This window comes from Belonocnema kinseyi, chromosome 5, assembly GCF_010883055.1.
Source record: "Belonocnema kinseyi isolate 2016_QV_RU_SX_M_011 chromosome 5, B_treatae_v1, whole genome shotgun sequence".
NCBI lineage: Eukaryota > Metazoa > Arthropoda > Insecta > Hymenoptera > Cynipidae > Belonocnema > Belonocnema kinseyi.
The window spans coordinates 99,987,990-100,007,271 of NC_046661.1; the positions used below are offsets into that span (position 1 = coordinate 99,987,990).

The 19,282-nt window shown below is 29.0% G+C and overlaps 1 protein-coding gene across 1 annotated transcript in view; it reads left to right on the plus strand.

Moving 5' to 3' along the window:
- The window catches only part of LOC117173804 (neurexin-3-like), a 435,470-nt gene that overhangs the window by 80,676 nt on the left and 335,512 nt on the right, over window positions 1-19,282 (plus strand). Inside the window, exons 3-4 of the mRNA XM_033362447.1 lie at window positions 4,800-4,907; window positions 11,427-11,619. Of these exons, the coding sequence (XP_033218338.1) occupies window positions 4,800-4,907; window positions 11,427-11,619 (301 nt within the window). The remainder of the gene's footprint in view (window positions 1-4,799; window positions 4,908-11,426; window positions 11,620-19,282) is intronic.

Here is a 19,282-nt window from a genome sequence, read left to right on the forward strand (position 1 = left end):
CAAATGGCGCTCTTGTCAATGTCAAAGACAAGCTCATTCAATCGCACGAAATAATCTGAACAGACGCGCCAGCTTCAGTTGGCTTCAAGAAATCGGAGCCCGATTGATAGTCGACGCGAGCTCGCTATCGTGCTTATTCGGTGTCTGTGTGCTTCCCTCTTCAAGCGAACAACCGCAACGTCTTGATGTAGTCACACAGGTAGGTTGTTAAGGTAGAACGATACAACTACCACAACGATCCTCTTTTGTCACGCCTAAGTGATGTACGCACATCCCTCGCAGCTCCCCTCGCCTATTCCTTCGGCGTGGCGTCAATTCTCGGAAGAGATATATCCAGGCGCAATAAGTCCGAGTTTGATTGTATTTTAGAATCTTTTTTATTCTCCTAAAATTCTTTAAAATCGTAACTTCTTGAAATACCTCATATCCTCTAAAAATCACTTATAAACCTTTGAAATCCATGGATATACGTTAAAATCAGTAAGAATTGCTTAAAATCCTTGAAATTCTGTAAAATATCCGAAATCGCTGAAATCTTTAAAGATCGTGATTTTCATTACAAATTCTTTTTAATATCTTGATATCTTTTTAAATGTTTTTTAATCCGTAGATACAAGTTTAAAACTTCTGAAATCTCTTAAAATCCTTTGAAATCGAAAACCCTTGAAATCTCTTAAAATCATTTAAGATCTTTCGTTATCACTTTAAATCCTTTTAAATCTCATAAAATGCCTTCAGATCTTTCAAATTCAACTATTAACCCGTCAAAAACTTTCAATATCACTTGAAATTTCCTGAAATATGTTGTAAAATGTTTTGAAATTCTATAAAAATTGAGATTTTCTTTGAAATTGTGCAGGCTACTTTTTTCAAATTCTTAAGATCTTTAAAAATTATTTAAAAATGTGAAACCTCTCGTAAGCCTTTAGAGTTTTTATAAATCTCTTAGAAACCACTAAAATCTCTTAGAATCCTCTGAAATTTTATGAAATCCTTTCGGATCCTTGAAATCTTCTTAAAATCTACTAATATCCTTCAAAACTTTGAAAAAATAATTCGGAATCTCTTGAAATCCTTTTAAAACCTTCGGAAATTGTGAAAATACTTCGGTACCTCTTATAATACCATGAGTTATTTCTAAATGTTTCGATATCACTTAAAGTCTCTAAAAACTTATTGAAATTTCATGAAATCCTTTGTAATCTGCAAAAATAGTTCTTATTCCTTAAGCTCCTAGCTGGATGTCGCTGAAAATCTTGTAAAATACTTGGAAAAATCAGATTCTCTCTGAATTTATACTAAGTAATTTCTGCAATGTCTCGAAATCATTTTAAATCATTTTAAATCAGTAAAATCTCTCGTAATGCTTTAAAATCATTTCAAATGCATTACATTTTCTAAAATTATTTTATTTTTTTTTTTAAATGTAGCTTATAGTAGAAAAATTTTTTTTTTTTGTTTGATATATTAAGAAAACTTCAAAAATTTCAAAATTTCAAAAATCATCATCACGTAATTAATGAATGTTATCCTACAGCTCCACAAAAACTGGAATTCTTTGTTTCAACCAGCCGAAGTTTTAACATAGATTATTATTTTATCATCATTTAAAATTTAAAAGAAGATATCTTGTAATACATATTTTCATACTGTCTAATTGAAACCATAATAATGTGAAGCAGATATTCACAGATGTACATGTGCAAATCTGTCCGGCACGCTTAGACAAGTTGATTTAAAAAATCTACAATATTTACAGATATTTTTTTGATAAGTGTTTTGAAGTCTACAATACAATTTTGTAGTACATGTTTTCGAGCGCAGCAGACCAGTAAAAATTTATTTTTATAAAATATTAATTCTCATTGCTATTTTGAATATCGTCGGGTATTTTTTAATCCTGAAATAACTGCGAGTTTTTTTGTCAATAATTTGGACCTTCTAAACCCGAAAACTGCAATTCGATTCAATTTAGGATCCTTATATTATCCTTACCTCGATTCGATTTAATTTTCTCTTTTCTTTTGCCAATTTATTTTATTTATAGCCGATAGAATTCAAAGGGATGATAAAAAAAGCATATCATTCAAAGATACTGACCTGTATAACAACGCAGGAATAGTTTCACTGCTTAAGGAGTACAGCCATATTTTCCGTCAGACGTACATGTGACACGCTAAACCCATGAATAATGCAGCCCGCGTTTAACCGCTATGAATCAACATCAGATAAAACCGGTCCTTTCTTATTTTTTCCTTACTCTTTCTTTCGATTTGGCATTTCATTTTATTTTTCAGATCCTTCGAATTAAAACCTTTTTTCTAAAAGTAGGCTTTCTTATTCATATCGTATTTTTTATGTTAACAAATTTTTTCTGGCTTAGGTCTTCTGCTAGGCAGAAGTCTAAACACTTAGTAAAAAAAGAAGCACTATTTTTTATCTATTAGTAAAAAAGTGTATGATAAAAGGCAATAACTTGAAAAGAGGATTTATAAATATTTTATTAATTTTAAGCAATTGGAAATTTTGAACTTGTTTTTAAAATACTAGATGTACTTTTTATTTAAGTTTCACAAAATAGATTAAAACCTGACTTGTAAAGAGATTTCAAAAAACTGTTAAAATAATTTTTTTTCAACTTTTAAATTTGAAAGCGTTCGAAAATAAACGATATTTAAGCTGGAGCCATTACAAATGAACTGATTTTGGAACTAAATATGTTTAAAATATAAAACACTAGAATACAACTTTTAGATTTGTAAGATTTTAAAATCATTAAAATCTAACGAAATTCGAAAAAAGTCATATACATTTAAAGAATTTCAAGCATTTTATAATAAAATATTATATAATTCAAATAGTAAGAGCCCAAAAATGTTATACTGTGAATCATTTTTGAATTTAACCTTTCCAGAATGATACATTTAATTGGAATAGCTTTGAGAAAGAAAAAATATCTAATTTTCAACTTCTGATATTAAACAATTTTTCAACATTTAATATTTAAATATAAATACTCAATAATTCTACAATGTTAACATTAAACATTTCTAATCATTAAAATAGAACACCTTGAACAAAATGTGTTTTAAAAAAAATGTCAGCCTATAGTTTTTAAAATGACATCTTCCATGTAACTTTGAATAAAATTCAAATTTATTAATAATTATATTGTAAAGTGTACCTGCTGATTCAAATTTTCAATATTCTCTCCTAACACTGCACTGTGCAAAATCGTTATAACTTACAAGCTCCGGTCGTTAGTACAATCTGAAATAAAATACCCTTGAGCTCGGAGATTTAATCTCGAAGAGCGGAGCCAAGTTTTCAGCAGGAAAATCATGATAGATTTACAAAGCCACTTTTACCTTTTCCTGCTTTTTCAAGTTTCTTTTGCTAAATTTCAAATACCACCTGCAATGAATATTAAATACCCTTGAGTGAGTCAATTATTTTAACAATATTACTTTTTATTTAAACCAGACACGAATATGATTATGCAATAATGCAATGATGTAATAATTCACAACAAAATAAGGAATCTAATGAAAGAATAATTAAATACAAAATAAGTAAATGTTGTGCTCGATTTCAAATATAAGTTAAACAGCTTGAAAGGGAACATCTCTAATTATTTTTTTTTCATGTTTTAACTACATTTTCACTAAGTAATTATATAAACGCATCACTCATTAAATCATTACACGTTGCACAGTTCGCAAATTTCAAAGAATCAAATAACGAATTACTTGATTACAAATTTCATTGTACACAGATATAATTTTAATTAAAAGTTATCTGTATTATCATCAGAGGCAGTAACCATCGATCAGTGAAGGTATCATTCCACAATCCGTGAAATTAGAAATCAACACTATCGTTCAAGTTAACTGCACAAATAACAGAAAAATACTGAACGGCATTTCTGACTAAATGGAAAATAAATTTACAACATTTTTTATATCAAATTTTGTCTGAAAAAAGATCTACTCACTTTGCTATACTGGTGATGAAATCACAAAACTTCCGGTTGTCGGTCGGGTACTTTCCCATTAAGCTATTAAAGAGATCGAAAGAATAATCTTTTTTCAGAAATACACTCTATCTCAAACCAGGTGCCACATTTATGATACGAGTGATTTAAAGCAATCTGTATTACCATCAGGTAGTTACCATCGATTAGCACAGATATCATTCCACAAACCTTGAAATTAGAAATTTACACTATTGATCATAGTAATTCTTGTAATAACAGAAAAATACTTATCTTAATTTCTGAATAGGTGAAAAAGAACGTTTAAAATTTGTCAAATTAAATTTTTAAAATTTATTTCACATCGACTCAAAAATGGCAAGAATTACTTTGATCGATAGTGCTGGTTTCTAATTTCAAGTCTTGTATAATGATATCTGCATTAATCGATGGTAACTTTCTCTGATGGTAATACAGATTTCTTTAAATTACTCGTATCATGAATGTAACATCTAGCTTAACATGACGTGTATTTTTGAAAAAATATTCTTCTTACGAACTGTCTAATAACTTAATGGGAAAGCACCCGACCGAAATTTGAATAATTTTCATAAATTCTTTTAGTAAATTAGCCCTCTTGAGTAAAAGGCAAAGCAGGTAAGCAAATAAGAGAGAACGGATGCGGATTTAGATATTGTTGCAGATCATTCATTTAAAACAAAAATGGGTTCCCGCCCTTCTCAACTGAGTCCGGCTTGCTCCGACTGAGTTCCATTTTTCTTTTTTATCATAACAGAAAGATAGCGAACGCCTTTCTTTGTTTCAGGTTTTACCACCTTGGAAAGCAGCCAAATCCGGGAGTATATCTTTTAAAATTCGTACCAACGAACCCAATGGCTTGGTCATGTACAGCAGAAGTGGAGCGCTGACTCGGGTGAGTGCCTTCATTTTATACTCTTTTCCGTTCACCTAAATATGGGACAATGCTCGAAAGCAATATTTCAAAAAGTTGGGTCATTCGCTCTTATGCGGTGAATTTCAATCGCATCTTTTTCCGTAAATCTTATTTCCGTTGATAAAATCACAAATACAAACTCTCAAACCGAATTAAAAAATAGGTTTCGACTACTAAAGATGTAATTATGAATCAACCATAAACTGGGGCTAAGCGGCGCATATGTGGGGAAAGCGGCACACCCTTAATTCTGTATTTAAAATGCGATATCGCTTTTTCTAGATTTCGCAAATGAAGTTTTACAATTTTAAGTTGCAAGCTTCTTTAATTTTTAGCTAGAAGAAGCAAATAGTGCATTCAAAAATACAGGATGAAGGGTGCGCCGCTTTCCAAAAATATGTGCCGTTTAGCCCGAGTTTGCTGTAATTTGTAGAAAAATATGTTTTTTTACAAATTAAGAAAAACAAAAGTAAGAATGTTCAAAGCTTTAAAATAAAAAATTAAATGGTTTTTGGCATAACAATGTAAATGGCAAGAAACAAATGTTTCAGGGGAGCACAAAAACGTTTTCAAGATCCAAATTATTTTTTACACAAAAAAATGGTAAAGTACACTTGAGAGTTGATAGAGCTCTATAGATCTTCAAAAAAAAGTTGGAAGAAATTTATGCTTTTTGAGAAAATTATCGTCAAAAATCATACTTTGTCATAACAAGCTAATTGTCATGAAAAGCTTTTTTATTGTTTTTTAAAACTCTAATCAACATAAAATATATAAGTAAAAGCAAGAAAAATGTTTAGAAATACAAATAGAAGGCTTGAACGTAAAAAATTACAATTTTTCAAATAAATTATTTTGTCATGAAATATTTCGAAAACTAATAGATAATTTTTATAATACAAAATTGGTTTAATTCTTCAAAAATACATGATATGGAAACACTATTACGGCCATTTTATTCGGTTAAAAGAATTTCATAAACAATATATGAATTTTATATCATTCTTTTCGAAGCATCTAATTTTGTCTCGATAATATTACAGTTGTTAAAAAAATTCTTTGATCAGTTGGCCCAAGTTGAAAATATTTATTTTGTAAAACATTTTCAAAGTTCTTGCAAAAAAGAAGAAAATAGATATTTTTACGAAAGTGTTAATGACATTCCTCCTGAAATGATAAACAGGTTAGAAAAATATTCATGCAAAAAAATTTGCTATGTTTCAAGATTTCAAGTTGAAATAGGGACAGCAAAGATTTTCTGTAATGAATATACGGGTATTTTCTGGAACATTTACAGACTTTTGGATTATATTTTACAATGTAAAGCTTTTCTTTGGACAGAAAGATGTTAGTATATGCTACAGAAAATATCCTTCAATTCATAAAATAACTAGAAATTTTGTGAACTGCAGAAAATTCAGTAATCTTTACAAACAAGCTATAATGTCTCTATTTCATCTGATTTTAACTGAAAATCCTGTTACCTTAGAGGACAGTTAGTTGCACAAAATTTTAAAAATCAGTTTCATTTATCTAGCAAAAATGCGATTACCAATTGGTTTTCTTGTTACGCTCATGGTGCTTTTTAATTATGACTTTGCTAAATATTTTCACAGAAATAGGCAGCTTTAAAAATATCTATAATTATGGTCTCAGCTCGAACATCTCATGATATAGAATGGCTTAAATTACATATATGAATCAATATAAATAATTTCTAAATGTTGAAAATCATATAACTTTTTGAAGTTTCATCGAATTTACAAATGGCATGAGGATAATTTGCGAGTCTTTTTGCCGAGTACCAGAAAATTTGAAAAAAATTTCTAAAACTCATAAAAAATTTGTATTCTAGTTCTGAAAAAGCTCTAACTTTTTGAACTTGTTTTCTAATCAAAAAATTTAACTGATTTATTTTCTAAATATATTCGTTATCTGTTGATGAATTTAAATGAAATTTTCTAATCGATCAGAAAAATATTTTTTTTCTATTTTTCTTAAAATTTTCCAAATTTTAGAAAGTATACAACTTTTTTAATTTTCACCGGAATTAAAAATTTTATTTCCATAATTTGCAAGTCTTTTACGCATCTATAAGAAACTTTGACAAAAATACTAAAATTTAAACAACATTTTTTTTCCAAATTTAGAAAATGCTCTGAATTTTTATTTTGATCGAAAATATCTGTTTAACGAACTTAAACTTCGAAAACGTAAAGATCTGTTAAAAACCAAAGATCGAAAATTTGGACGATTACACTCCCATGAATGAGAATGTAAAAATTATGAAAAAAAGTGCATTGCGAAATAATTTGGCAAATATGATGATTGTGAATTTTATAAGATTTTAGAAGTCATTCTACAATTTTAATAACTTTTTAAAATTTAGTGGATTTTTTACCTCAACTGGATCCGACAAAGAGCCATTTTCTCTAAAGTTTTAGAATAAACTATCAAAATTCTTCAGCAATTTACTTTTGGAATCAAACATTTTAAGTTCATCAATTGGGATCTGAAAACATTTAAACGTCTTATCATGAAATTATACGAGTTCTTAAAATAAAATTTCAACTAAAATGTGAAATTTGGTTGAAAATGTAATTTATTCATTTTTCATTATAAATCGATTTCTAGAAATTACACGATTCTCAAAATTATTAACACTAAATTTATGAATTAAAACAAAATTTGAACTGTTCCATTTTAAAACATTACAATTCGAAATCGTGTAATCTTCTGAATTGGCGTCTGTCTGTCTGTCCGTTCGGCCTTCCCTCCGTAAACACAATAACACTCGAAAAAATGAACGAATCAAATTCATCCTTGGCACACTTGTTTTAAGTCCTTATAGAAAGGACGAGTTTATTAACCAACCATTTTTGATGAAAATTCAAAAAGTGAGCGCATTTTGAAAATTTTGTAGACCACTTTTTTCTGAATTTTAAAATTCTATGTATGGATATTAATAGTATTTAAAAAACCAATTTATCTTTATGACTTTTTTCGATAAGAAGAAAATTCTCAGAATTATAGCGTTTTCAAATTTTTTTAAAACAACCGAAAATCAGAATTTTAAGCCAAAAAACGCACGATATGAAAAAAAGTCAAGAAAAGAAAAACATTTATTTTTAAAATACCTATAAGATACTTATGACTAATTTTTAGATTTTCTTCAAAAATCAAAAATTCAAATTTTGATTGCACAAAAAAATAATGAAAAATAAAAAATTCCATTTTGTAGACAAACTATCTAGAATACGAAAAAAGTCTTTTTTATTTGTTTTATAATCATTTTTCCTATATTGTATGCTTTAATATAATTCTGATAGATTTTCACCGTTGAGTAAATATAAAATAATTTTGCCAGCGGATTCGGGTCAGTCGATAATAATATTTTGTCGTTAAAATTTGCAAGCAGAGTGTATACATGCGTAAACGATTTTAAAAATAGATGAAATAGTCATTCACTTCTTTTTTCAATACTAATTCAATAAAAAAATTCTAAGAACAATGTTTCCATCCTTTGTATTAATTTTTACAAATCTATTACCAGTAAATTAAGGCGCAATATTTTCCACTTTTTTATTTAAAATATTTAATATCAATTTAAATATTGCATATTGAAGTCCTGATTTTAAAATATAGAAAATTTTGTTAATAATCCCTTGCGTGAAGAATTTTTCCATTTGGAATTTCGTCTCGATTTTTTATCGTTTCGGATTAGTTAGAGCTGGATTCCGCAAATATTGAGAATAGTTTAATGAGAAGCCTATTAAAATGCCCTTTAATTAAAGGTCTGTAATAAAACGTGAATTAAAAAACAGACTTTTGAAATAATCAAAAGCTCGCTGTCCAGAATTAGCTCACTCACCGAAGAGAAATTATTTCTTTATAATTGAATTACTATTCCCCAGTTTTCCACCTGCATTGCCTCGATTCGAAATGCATTTTGCGTGTGGTGAAAGCTCGTTACGTTTAAAAACTCTATTTTAACGAAATTTTCAATAATGCATCGATTGCGTGTCGCTCGTTTCTATGAAATCCGCACTTGTTTCCAAATTTATTTACAGGTGAAAAATTAATTGCTTCAATCGTCGAAAAATTGACGATTTAATTCCCTCGTTTGCCACGGTAAAATATATAAAATACCTCAAAATAACTTTCTGATTCGAGAAGAATTTTCTTTAATTTTCATTCCAGTGAAAGCTCTTTCAACTCATAAAAAATATAAAGCTTCTAGTAATTTTTAAAAGAGGAATCAGTTTAGTTTGGGTTGAATTAAATCATAAGCTAATAATGAAAAACATTTAAAATTATAAGAGAGTCAAATTTTAATTTTATTATTGTATTGTATTATTGTATTGAAAAGAAAAGATATTCAGAGATGGCTCTACATTATGCTTTTTGCAGTTTTTTAATGCAAATTTTTGCTAATACATAAAATACTACTTTATACTGATAATTATATGTTTAAACAATTTATTATTATTTTTAGAAATTTTCTCTTAGAATAGATCAAAAGTCACCGTTTTTAAAAAAAAATTTACTTTATGTCCGATTTTCAATTAGAGTGAGGTCACAGTTAATTAATGCAAACAAATATAATTGTGAAACAAATTATTATCATTGTTACTAATGTTCTCTTTGAATAAGGCTGTAAATGGCGGTTTTTCTGAAATTTTCAACTTTTTGTGCAGTTTACAGTTAGAGTGTGTTAAATAATTAATTAGAGATAACAAAATTAATTTTTAAACAAATTATCATTATTGTTCTTATTATTAAATTTAAAGAATGCCAGAAATTTGCGGTTTGTTCTGAATTTTCCAACTATTTGTCTACTTGTGAATTGGAATGAGTTGATTATTATTTCAATTTAGCAAAAAATAAAATATCTAAGCATACTATTGTTTTTTATATCAATTTTTTTCGTCATTAATGCTAGATACTTGCATTTTCTTCTAAAATTTTAAACTTTTTATCCACTCTTCACTTATTGAAATAACAGAGAATGCAATTGAACGAATATTGTTATTTAAACAATTTATTAATGTTTATATTTATCTTTTCTTAGATAAGTGCTTAAAAATAGCGGTTTCTTTCAATTCTGAAATTTTTTGCCCATTTTCAAGTGAATTATTTTTTCTGTCTTCCCAATTTTTATTTTAAAAAATAATTTAAGGAAAAAGGCTACCTTATACAAGAGACAACAAACAAAATTTAATTAAATTGAAGTTTATTGCAAAGCGTGAAAGAAAAATGAGGTATTTCACATATTTTAAGATCAGCCACCCTTCCTCTGCTTCCCTGAAACCCTCTGGATATTTTCTGGGGAATCCCTGAGGTTCAGTTAGAAAATTTAAAGAATATTTCAAATATACTTCAAATCAAAGTTAAATATTTTAGAAGAAGCCGCAACTTTCTAACACTTATCTAAGAGAAGAAAGTTATAAACAATGATAAATTAATTAAACAACTTGTTTTTTTGACCTACATTTAATTGTTACAGTAGTAAGTACACAGTGGGCAAAAAGTTGAAAATTTCAGAAAAACCTTGATTTCTAGCGTTATTCAAAGAATATTATTAAGGATAATAAGAATTCGTTTAAATATTTATTTTTGTTAAAATTAATTAATTCTTACCTCACTCTAATTGAAGATTGGAAAAAATGGAACATTTTTGAAAAAACTGGGACTTTCTATCTCTATTCCAAGAAAAACTTGCTTAAAATAATAATAAAATCTTTAAACAATTTATTTAAGCATCTAATCATGAGTGAACAGTAGTATGTCATGCATTAGAAACAATTTTCGTTTAAAAACCACAAAAAAATCATACTTAGCAAGAAAAACTCGTAAATCCCATTGTTTCACTTATGAGTGTTTTTGGGTACTCTATATAACAGACTAATGAAGGGGATATTTAAAAAGTAATATTTTATTCGTATTCAATGTCTAATTGTGAGAAGAAATGTTAAATTTCAACTCGATGCAACTAATATTGACAACTCTAAATAAAATTGACAACCACTTTTTTTCTTATCGTTAAAAAGGTGTTAAACTTCATGGACTTTGAGCCATTTCCAAATAGATTTTTTCCTCAAGAAAAAAATAGAATTATTTGTGTGTGCTTTCGCACAAATGTCCGGACGATATGCATATAAATTCCAGAACATTTTTTTATATACTTTTGGACCATCCAATTGCAGAATGGTGCACAATTTATTTAAGGCCATTTTATACTTACTTGGTTTTGTACCAACTTTTTTTACAACAACTCACGTTCACTAGACATCAAATTAAAAATGTCAGAAATTAAATTAATGGCAGTAAGAAACGTTTATTTATTTATTTAAGACAATTTTTTGTAGTTCTAAAAATTTAGGAACATTAAAACTTTCCTTGGTGCCCTTTATTCGATTTACCAAATGTTTCATTCGATATCGTATTTTTCATCTATTCTATTTTTAAACAGAGTTTTTTAATATTAAATTTTTCCAGCCTGATCTCTTCGCTTTCGAAATTCTGGGTGGTCATCTGTATCTGCATGCTGACCTTGGAAGTGGACCAATTAAGGTCAGAGCTTCAAAAGGTCGAGTCGATGATGGTGTTTGGCACGATGTCGCTTTTCGTCGAGTCGAAAGAGACGGAAGAGTTACAGTCGATGGAGCAACAATAGAATTTCGAACACCAGGTAATATATTTTTTTAATATAATTAAAAATTCAACAAAAAAAAACAATTTTTATATTTATTAATAGTATTTCTTAACTTTAGGAACAAAAATGAATTGATAATAATTTAATGAAGAAATAGGTACAAATGAAGATCTAAAATGCTTAATACTTTGATAGTTAGGAGTCTTTAAAGATGTGAATATATATATATATATATCGATAGTTTAACATTGAAGAAGTTTGAAAACAAATTTTTGCAGCTTTAGAAAAAAGTTTCATTTTTTTAATTCAAGGACCTTCCAAAATAGATTCTTTAAGAATTAAAAACTTACACTTGTTCTTCTCTATTCTTGAACTTTAAATATTTCGATTTTCCTTTTTTATAAACAACAAAAACAATTTCAAAACATACGTTTTATGTACAATTTTTTCCGTATATGATTTACTTGTTTATTGATATTCAATTTCTGCCAAACGTTTGAATTTCCTAACAATAATTGAAGGAACCGCTTACTCAATTTTTTTAGATTTGAACATCCTATTTTCACGTATTTTTTACCGTAATGTATTTTTTTAAATTCAATAAATTTGTTTAACTTTTTTTCATATATATAAAGCCCAAAAAAATGTAAATTCAGTTCCTTCTTAAACAAACAATCTCTTCTCGAACAAATTGTATAATTTTCAATCAATACTTTGCTTTCGAAACTTTTCCTATATATTTTTCACTATACCGAACTTTAATAAATACTTTATTTCTCCAACTCGAAATGGAGTTTCTATTTTGGGTAAAGAATGTTGCCGTTAATCATTTTATTGTATCTTCTGTCTTTTTTTTTAATTTTGATTTGCCACTTTTAATTTCATTTTTCACGATTCAAAAAAAAGTATGCGACTTATTAAAAAATAATATTTATCAAATGTGTAGATCGTTTTAAAATAATTAATTTTTTTAGAAATATTTTCTTGTATCTTGCATATTTTATCCGGAAAATGGATTCTTTTATTTTTAATTGCATTTTTCAGGATTGAAACAAGAACTATCTTGCATAGTTTTGCTGAAAAATGAATCTTTTTAAATTGGATTTTTATGTATAAAACCAGAGCCATTGGTTAAAAATGGATGGTTAAGGAATTTCACCTTTTTGTCTTATTTTAAAAATGTGTACCAAAGCGCAATAGAATCACATAATTCCTTCTGCAAGTTATCGTTCTTAAAGGCGACGACAGCGAAAATTACGACAAGAACAGAAATCAAATTTAAATCCATTTTTATCAATCAGTCATTTCAAAAAGGTAAAAAAAATGTAATTCTTGTAACTCAATTTTCACATAAAATCAATACTTTCTCCTTAAGATTAGAAAATAAAAAGTCTAAAAAGGTTGTAAATTATATACTTTACTGCATGTATATAAAATTTTGTTGTACCAAACAAATTTTTTGGTTTTTATAGAAGCCACAAAAGCATTTAGCTTAGCTAACAGAATTATTTTGTTGGAATTATTTTGTTGGACCGTTTGGTTGATCCAACCAAAAAGGTTGTTGGTTAATCAAATATATTGTATAGATGTAACCATATTTTTGTAGAAGCAATAGAGTTATGTAGTTCAAGTACCAAGATTGTTTTTTTAAAGGAAAATTTGTATTTTGTTGATATAATACAATACCTGATTTATGCGAGTAAACGCAAAAGTGAGAAAAGTCAATTGATTTAATGAAATGCGTTTAATCTGCAGGCAATTTGCCTAATTAATCATAATTAAATTTCATCAGGATAATTCATGATTATAGATTAAATTTTGGTTAACCGAAAAACTTTTCCAATCAAATGGATTTTACTAAAACAAAACATTTTCACTTTTTCTAACTTTTTTCAACCAAGGAATAGTTTGTTTTTACTTTGTGAAACAAAATAAAGAAGCTAGAATAATAAATTGTAAAGAAAAATCTATTAAAATTACAATCACCACTGTGACTTTCTATAGGAACCTTATTTTAAAGATAAAATATTTTTAATTCACAATATAGCAGTAGAATTTTTCCAAAGAATACCTGAAAATATTTTCACACAATTAAACTGTATGTTATACAAAACTGTTTGAAAACTCCTAAAAGATCAGAACGATAATACGTTGCTTTCTCTGACATATTAGTTGATATCAGCCATATTAAAAACTAGGACTTCGGGCGGTTTCCGCATGCGCGGATGCGTATTTGGTCCTAGCAACAAAATTCTTTGGTACAAGTATCAAAAGGTACTTAACCACACCTTTTTCGGTTTAACCATAAAATACTTGCTTTTCGATACCTTTATTCATTTTGTCTTTTTAAGGCAGTTTTCAAGCGTTGGAAACATCACTAATCGGTCACTACCACTTTAATGTTTAGTTTAAAAAAGTGATTGTGTGTAGTAAACCAACACGAAGTGATAAGATACAATCTATTATTGATAAATTATTATAAGTTTTATATAAATTAACATGAACTAATATGAATTAATACTAATTTTTGAAAAATTTAGGATACCTTAACTTTCCGGAAAATTTCGGTAATTTATAAAATTACACATTTAAAAATGACTAGAAATTTCCAAAGTTTCAAAACTTATCAATATTTGCGTAATTTCTGGCACATGCAAATTGCACATACATGTGATGCTTTATCACTTACACGGTTCACGAGTAAATCCTGTCGTAACCTTTAGAACTCCGGCACAAACAGCACAAGCGAAGGAAATCCGTGGCTATGACGATCATAATTCATTGTTACACGCTCGAGAACACTTATGCCAGACCAGCCAACCATTTTGCCCAGGATAATACCTATTTTGTTAAAAGGACCTCAACATACCGACGAGACGAGGAATCCTTTCATCCTTTTTCCACAAAGGGTACAAATTGGGGTAACTTAGAATGCCATGCTTGCAAAATTATAATTTTGTCCCTTGGGAATCCCTGACTCTTGAACTCTTCCTAACTCATGGGACCCAACCTATCGCCCCCCTTAATCACAGAGTCCCTGAAATACTGGATTGGATGGGTTTCCCCTTATGCCTCTCGACTCTCCTTATTCTACAGGACACCACCTATTCCACGGGACTCTTTTTATCACAGGGTACCACATCTCTCCCCTCATCTTATGAGACACTACCTATTTCAGATGACCACACTTATCACTGAGTACCTCCTTTATCTCTCGGGATCCCCCTTATCAAAATTAATCACTCTTTTCCTCACGATAACCCCTTATCCAACGGGACACTCCTTTTCACACGATGCCCCTTCTATCTTCTGAACTCTCCTTATCCATCGAGATCCGCCTTATCCCTTAGGATCCCCTTATCACTCCTCTTGTATCCCTTGGTACCATTTCTATCACTAGAGCTATGAAGTTAAATTGATCGTTTCTAAGAGTTATTGTTGAACGTTGCTAGCGATTTTTATAAATCGTTACTGATTGTTACTTTGGTTTGTTGCTAACCGTTGCTAGAGGATATTATTGACCGTTGATAAGCGTTGGTTTTGACATTTTCCAAAGTTTGTCACTAATAGCTGCTAGAGAATGTAAGTGGCTTTTGCTAAGTGCTGTTATTTTCCGTTGTTAAGGGATGTTATTGGCCTTTTGCATAGATTGTTATTGTCCTTGGTTAAGAAGTTGTATTTATCATCGCTAAGGATTATTATAGCCGTTGTAGGTACAAGTTTTCAGCCGTTTGTAAGAGTTCTTGCTGATTGTTGCTAAAGGATGTTAGTGGTAGTTGCTAATTTTACTTTGCGAGAAAAGTTATTACCCAATGCTATGGGACGTTATTGACAATTGTTAAGGTTCGTTATCTTTGGTTGCCAGGCAGTTGTATTTACCGCTGCTAAGGGTTATTATTGCCCGTAGTATGTATTGTTATAGGTTGTATTTACCGCTTGTAAATTGACATTTGCGAAAGTTTATTAATAAGCACTACTAGAGGATGTTTGTGGCCATTGCTAAGGGTTGTTATTTAACTGTTGCTAGGGGGTGTTATTAGCCGTGCGTAAGGTTTGTTGTTGACTCTTGCCAGAGAATATTAGTGGTCGTAGAGGTATATTGATCATATCGAAGGCTTGTTATTAACCGTTTCTAAGAGATGTTATTTTGGCGTTGCTAAGGCTTAACTTTGACCGTTTTTAAATGCTGTTTTTTCGTTTTCATGGAATTTTATTAATTGTTGCCAAGATTTGATGTTGATCGTTGCTAGGGGATATTAGTAGTCATTGCTCAGGGTTGCTATTGACCTTGTTTTTAAAGATCTAATTCAGGTCTTAATCGACTGATAAAGCCTTTTTATAGACGCATGGTGCCTAATTTACTCATTTTCATCTGAAATTTTAATAATCTCAGGCAAAAGTCTTATATGAAAATTTACTTTCCCGAATTTGATCAAATATCGACATTTTGAGTCTCACTGATCAAGAAAAATCTATTACATTCTCATCCATAATGAGAAGGTATTATAGTTCTATTGGAAAAAAAGATTTTCGCGGATTTCATCGAATATGGACGTTTTGAGGCACTTTGAATCAGAAAAGCAAGTTTTTACTTCGGTGTCTGTCTGTTTGGCCAGCGTCGTTTTTGTTGTTGTTATGGTTGTCTGTATACTCGATAACTTTCGAAAGACTAATCGGATTGAATTGTACTTTGAAACACAGTTTATGGGACCGAAAAGAAAGAGCGAGTTTGTTAACCAGCCGTTTTTGATGAAAATTCAAAAATTTAGAGCTTTTTCAGAATTTTTTAGGCAACAATGACTTTTTTTGGTCAAATAAAAATTACCAGAAGGATTTTCAAAATCCAAAAAACCAAACGAAAATGGACATTTGAAGCCAAACAGAACATAATGTAGAAAAGTTAACATTTTGGACAAAATCGAGTGCAAGGCTGAGACACGTTATGAGAATGTGTTCGTTAAAGCCGAAGGAGCTTTAACAAAGGAGAATTCTCAATCGCCAAATTACAGTTGTCGATGTTTTGACCTTTAGTCTTAATAGGTCTGTGCAGAAATCTAGGGGAAATACAAAGACTATTTGATTGGATTACGTAGAAAAGACAAATTTCTTAGTTAACCAACTTTTCTGGTTTTGCTCATCGAAATTCTTTTCAAAAAATTTTTAATTCCGTTTTGCAGAAAAAGCATATGAGATAGACAAAAAATGCTTTAAAGCGTTTTTTGATAAGATGCACACAGTTTTCGTTTTAATCGTAAAAAATTTAATTCGAAATAATAAATTTCACTTTTCTGTCAATGGTTTGACTTATAATTTCAAAAGGACTATGAAAAAACGTTGGAAAAGTATAAAGATCAAACGCCTAAAGTAAACTTAAACACGTTAACGAGCGTGAAGCTCAAGATTCAACAGACGCTTCCTATGTTTGAATTCTTTCACATTATATTTGATTTAGCTTTAACACATTTAAATCATATTGATTTTTTGGATTCTTTACACAGAAAAAACAGAAGATGAACTTTACATCGATTTCCGATCAAAGATTCGCTGCAAGTAAAATAAACTTTACAGAATAAACTTTAACCTTATATCGGTTAAACTTTTTTTTCTTTTTCCATGACAACACACATGTTTTGAAAAACGCGAAGTTGTCTGAATAAAACTTTATCCCTTTAAAAAATGTCCTCCAACAAATTTTAGCATTACCCTTATTCTGATTAGAATTCCTTAAATTCGTTAATTTTTTAAATAGGAATTGGATCTGTATTGCATGGCCTTAACGTTTATTATCATTTATAATACTGCCATGCTAATTATCTTCGCAATATATTCTTACAGAAATAGCACTTTTTACAATACAATTTCTGTAAAGTACACAGTATGGTGACCATCACTGGGTCACTGTGGCTCTTTTGAATTATTTAGAAAACCAGTAAAGAGATTTGTTTTAAAATTTTAATATTAAACAAATATATGCAAAGACACTAAATTTGAAAGCTTGAGCCATCTAAATCAGAAAAATGAAAACCAAAATTGTGTCGAGACTTTGCTTTAAAAAATATAGTTTGGCTTTGCTAAATATTTTCACAGAAATAGGCAGCTTTAAAAATATCTATAATTATGATTAATACTACTAAGGGTCGCAGCTAGAACTTTTAATGATATAGAATGGTTTAAATTACATATATAAATCTATATAAATAATTTTTTTATAAGCAGCATTTAGTCCACACATTTAATAATAATGATGACATTTAAATTGTAATGGCTAAGTATGTAAGACCCATTTTCTAAATCGTGTACCATTTCCTACAGGTTATAATGCTTGAAAAGTCTAGAAGCATTAAATTTTATTTTTGCATAAACTAAGAACTAAATTCTTTATTTTATAACATTTTTACATAAATCAACTATTTTGTACAAAACCCTTTATATCTTACCTATGCCATGTAGATAAGTGTGTAAATAAAAGAGAGACATTAAACCTTTTCAATGAAAATGAAACGATCTGTGATATTCAGAATGACATTTTTTTATGTCGAGCAAGTCAAAATTAAATAAATGCCTGTGTAATAATATTATTGACAAATGTCTCGTTTTATCATATCTCGATAGCCAAAATGGAATCGAGAAAAAGAAACAAATTTTATTTCAGGTCGTAAATGTATGTGATTGTAATAAATCACATTGTTTGCAGACTCCAGAGAGCATTTAATCGGCTTCCGTTTATCAAAATTTTGTGGAATATACAGCCATAATATATTTGAACCTGTTGATAATTAGATATAACTTTCGAGACAATTTTGAAAATTCATCTCTGTCGAACTAAAATATTCCGTCATTGAAATAAATACAACTTATAGGTTAAAGCTGATTTTTTAAATATTAAATTATTTATTTTATTAGTAGGATTGGTTAAATTAATTCAGAATTAATTTCGAAATTTGCAGAAATTTTTCCACTTTAAACTAGTATTTTTATTTTTATCGTATCTATGATTGCCTTTTTTGTACCAATGGTCGAGTTTATTTAATCGGTTTTTAGTGGCGAAGAAGCTTTTTTGCGAGTCTGAGTAAATATCCGAGAAGCCAGTCTAAAATCTAAAATCGCTTAAAACAGCAAAAGTCAATCTCGGGAAACGATTTTATTCTCGCATCAGATGAGATTTGTTGAGGACTGATTGATCGACAAACAGAACTGTTTCGATCGTGCTTTAAATTTAATTAAAATCCGGCATATGTGAGCGAATCTCTGAAACCTTGAAGTTTTTATTGCGAAAAAATAAAAGAAGAAATATTTCAGAGCAAACCTTGAAATTTTTTATTGCTTTTAGAGACCATTACTAACTAGTTTTTATAGATGTACATATTTGTAGTTTTCCAATTACTTTACTGCCTTTAATGTTTTCAGTAAAAGCGAGAGCTTTGTAGCCGCATATTTCAACTTTTATATTAATTAGAATTTAATTTTTAAATTTTTAAAATATATAAAATAAACTATTAAAAATCACTTGAATGTGTTGGAATACATTATGGCCACTGTACTGTCAATCTGACATTTTTATCATCAAGAATTTGTAGACACACCCTACAAAACTTTACAACACTAAACTATACAATGATAATAAGTGATTTTTGTTAAGTGTAAATAATCTAAACAAATATTTTTTATCATTGCCGTAAATTTTTTAAATACACATGAT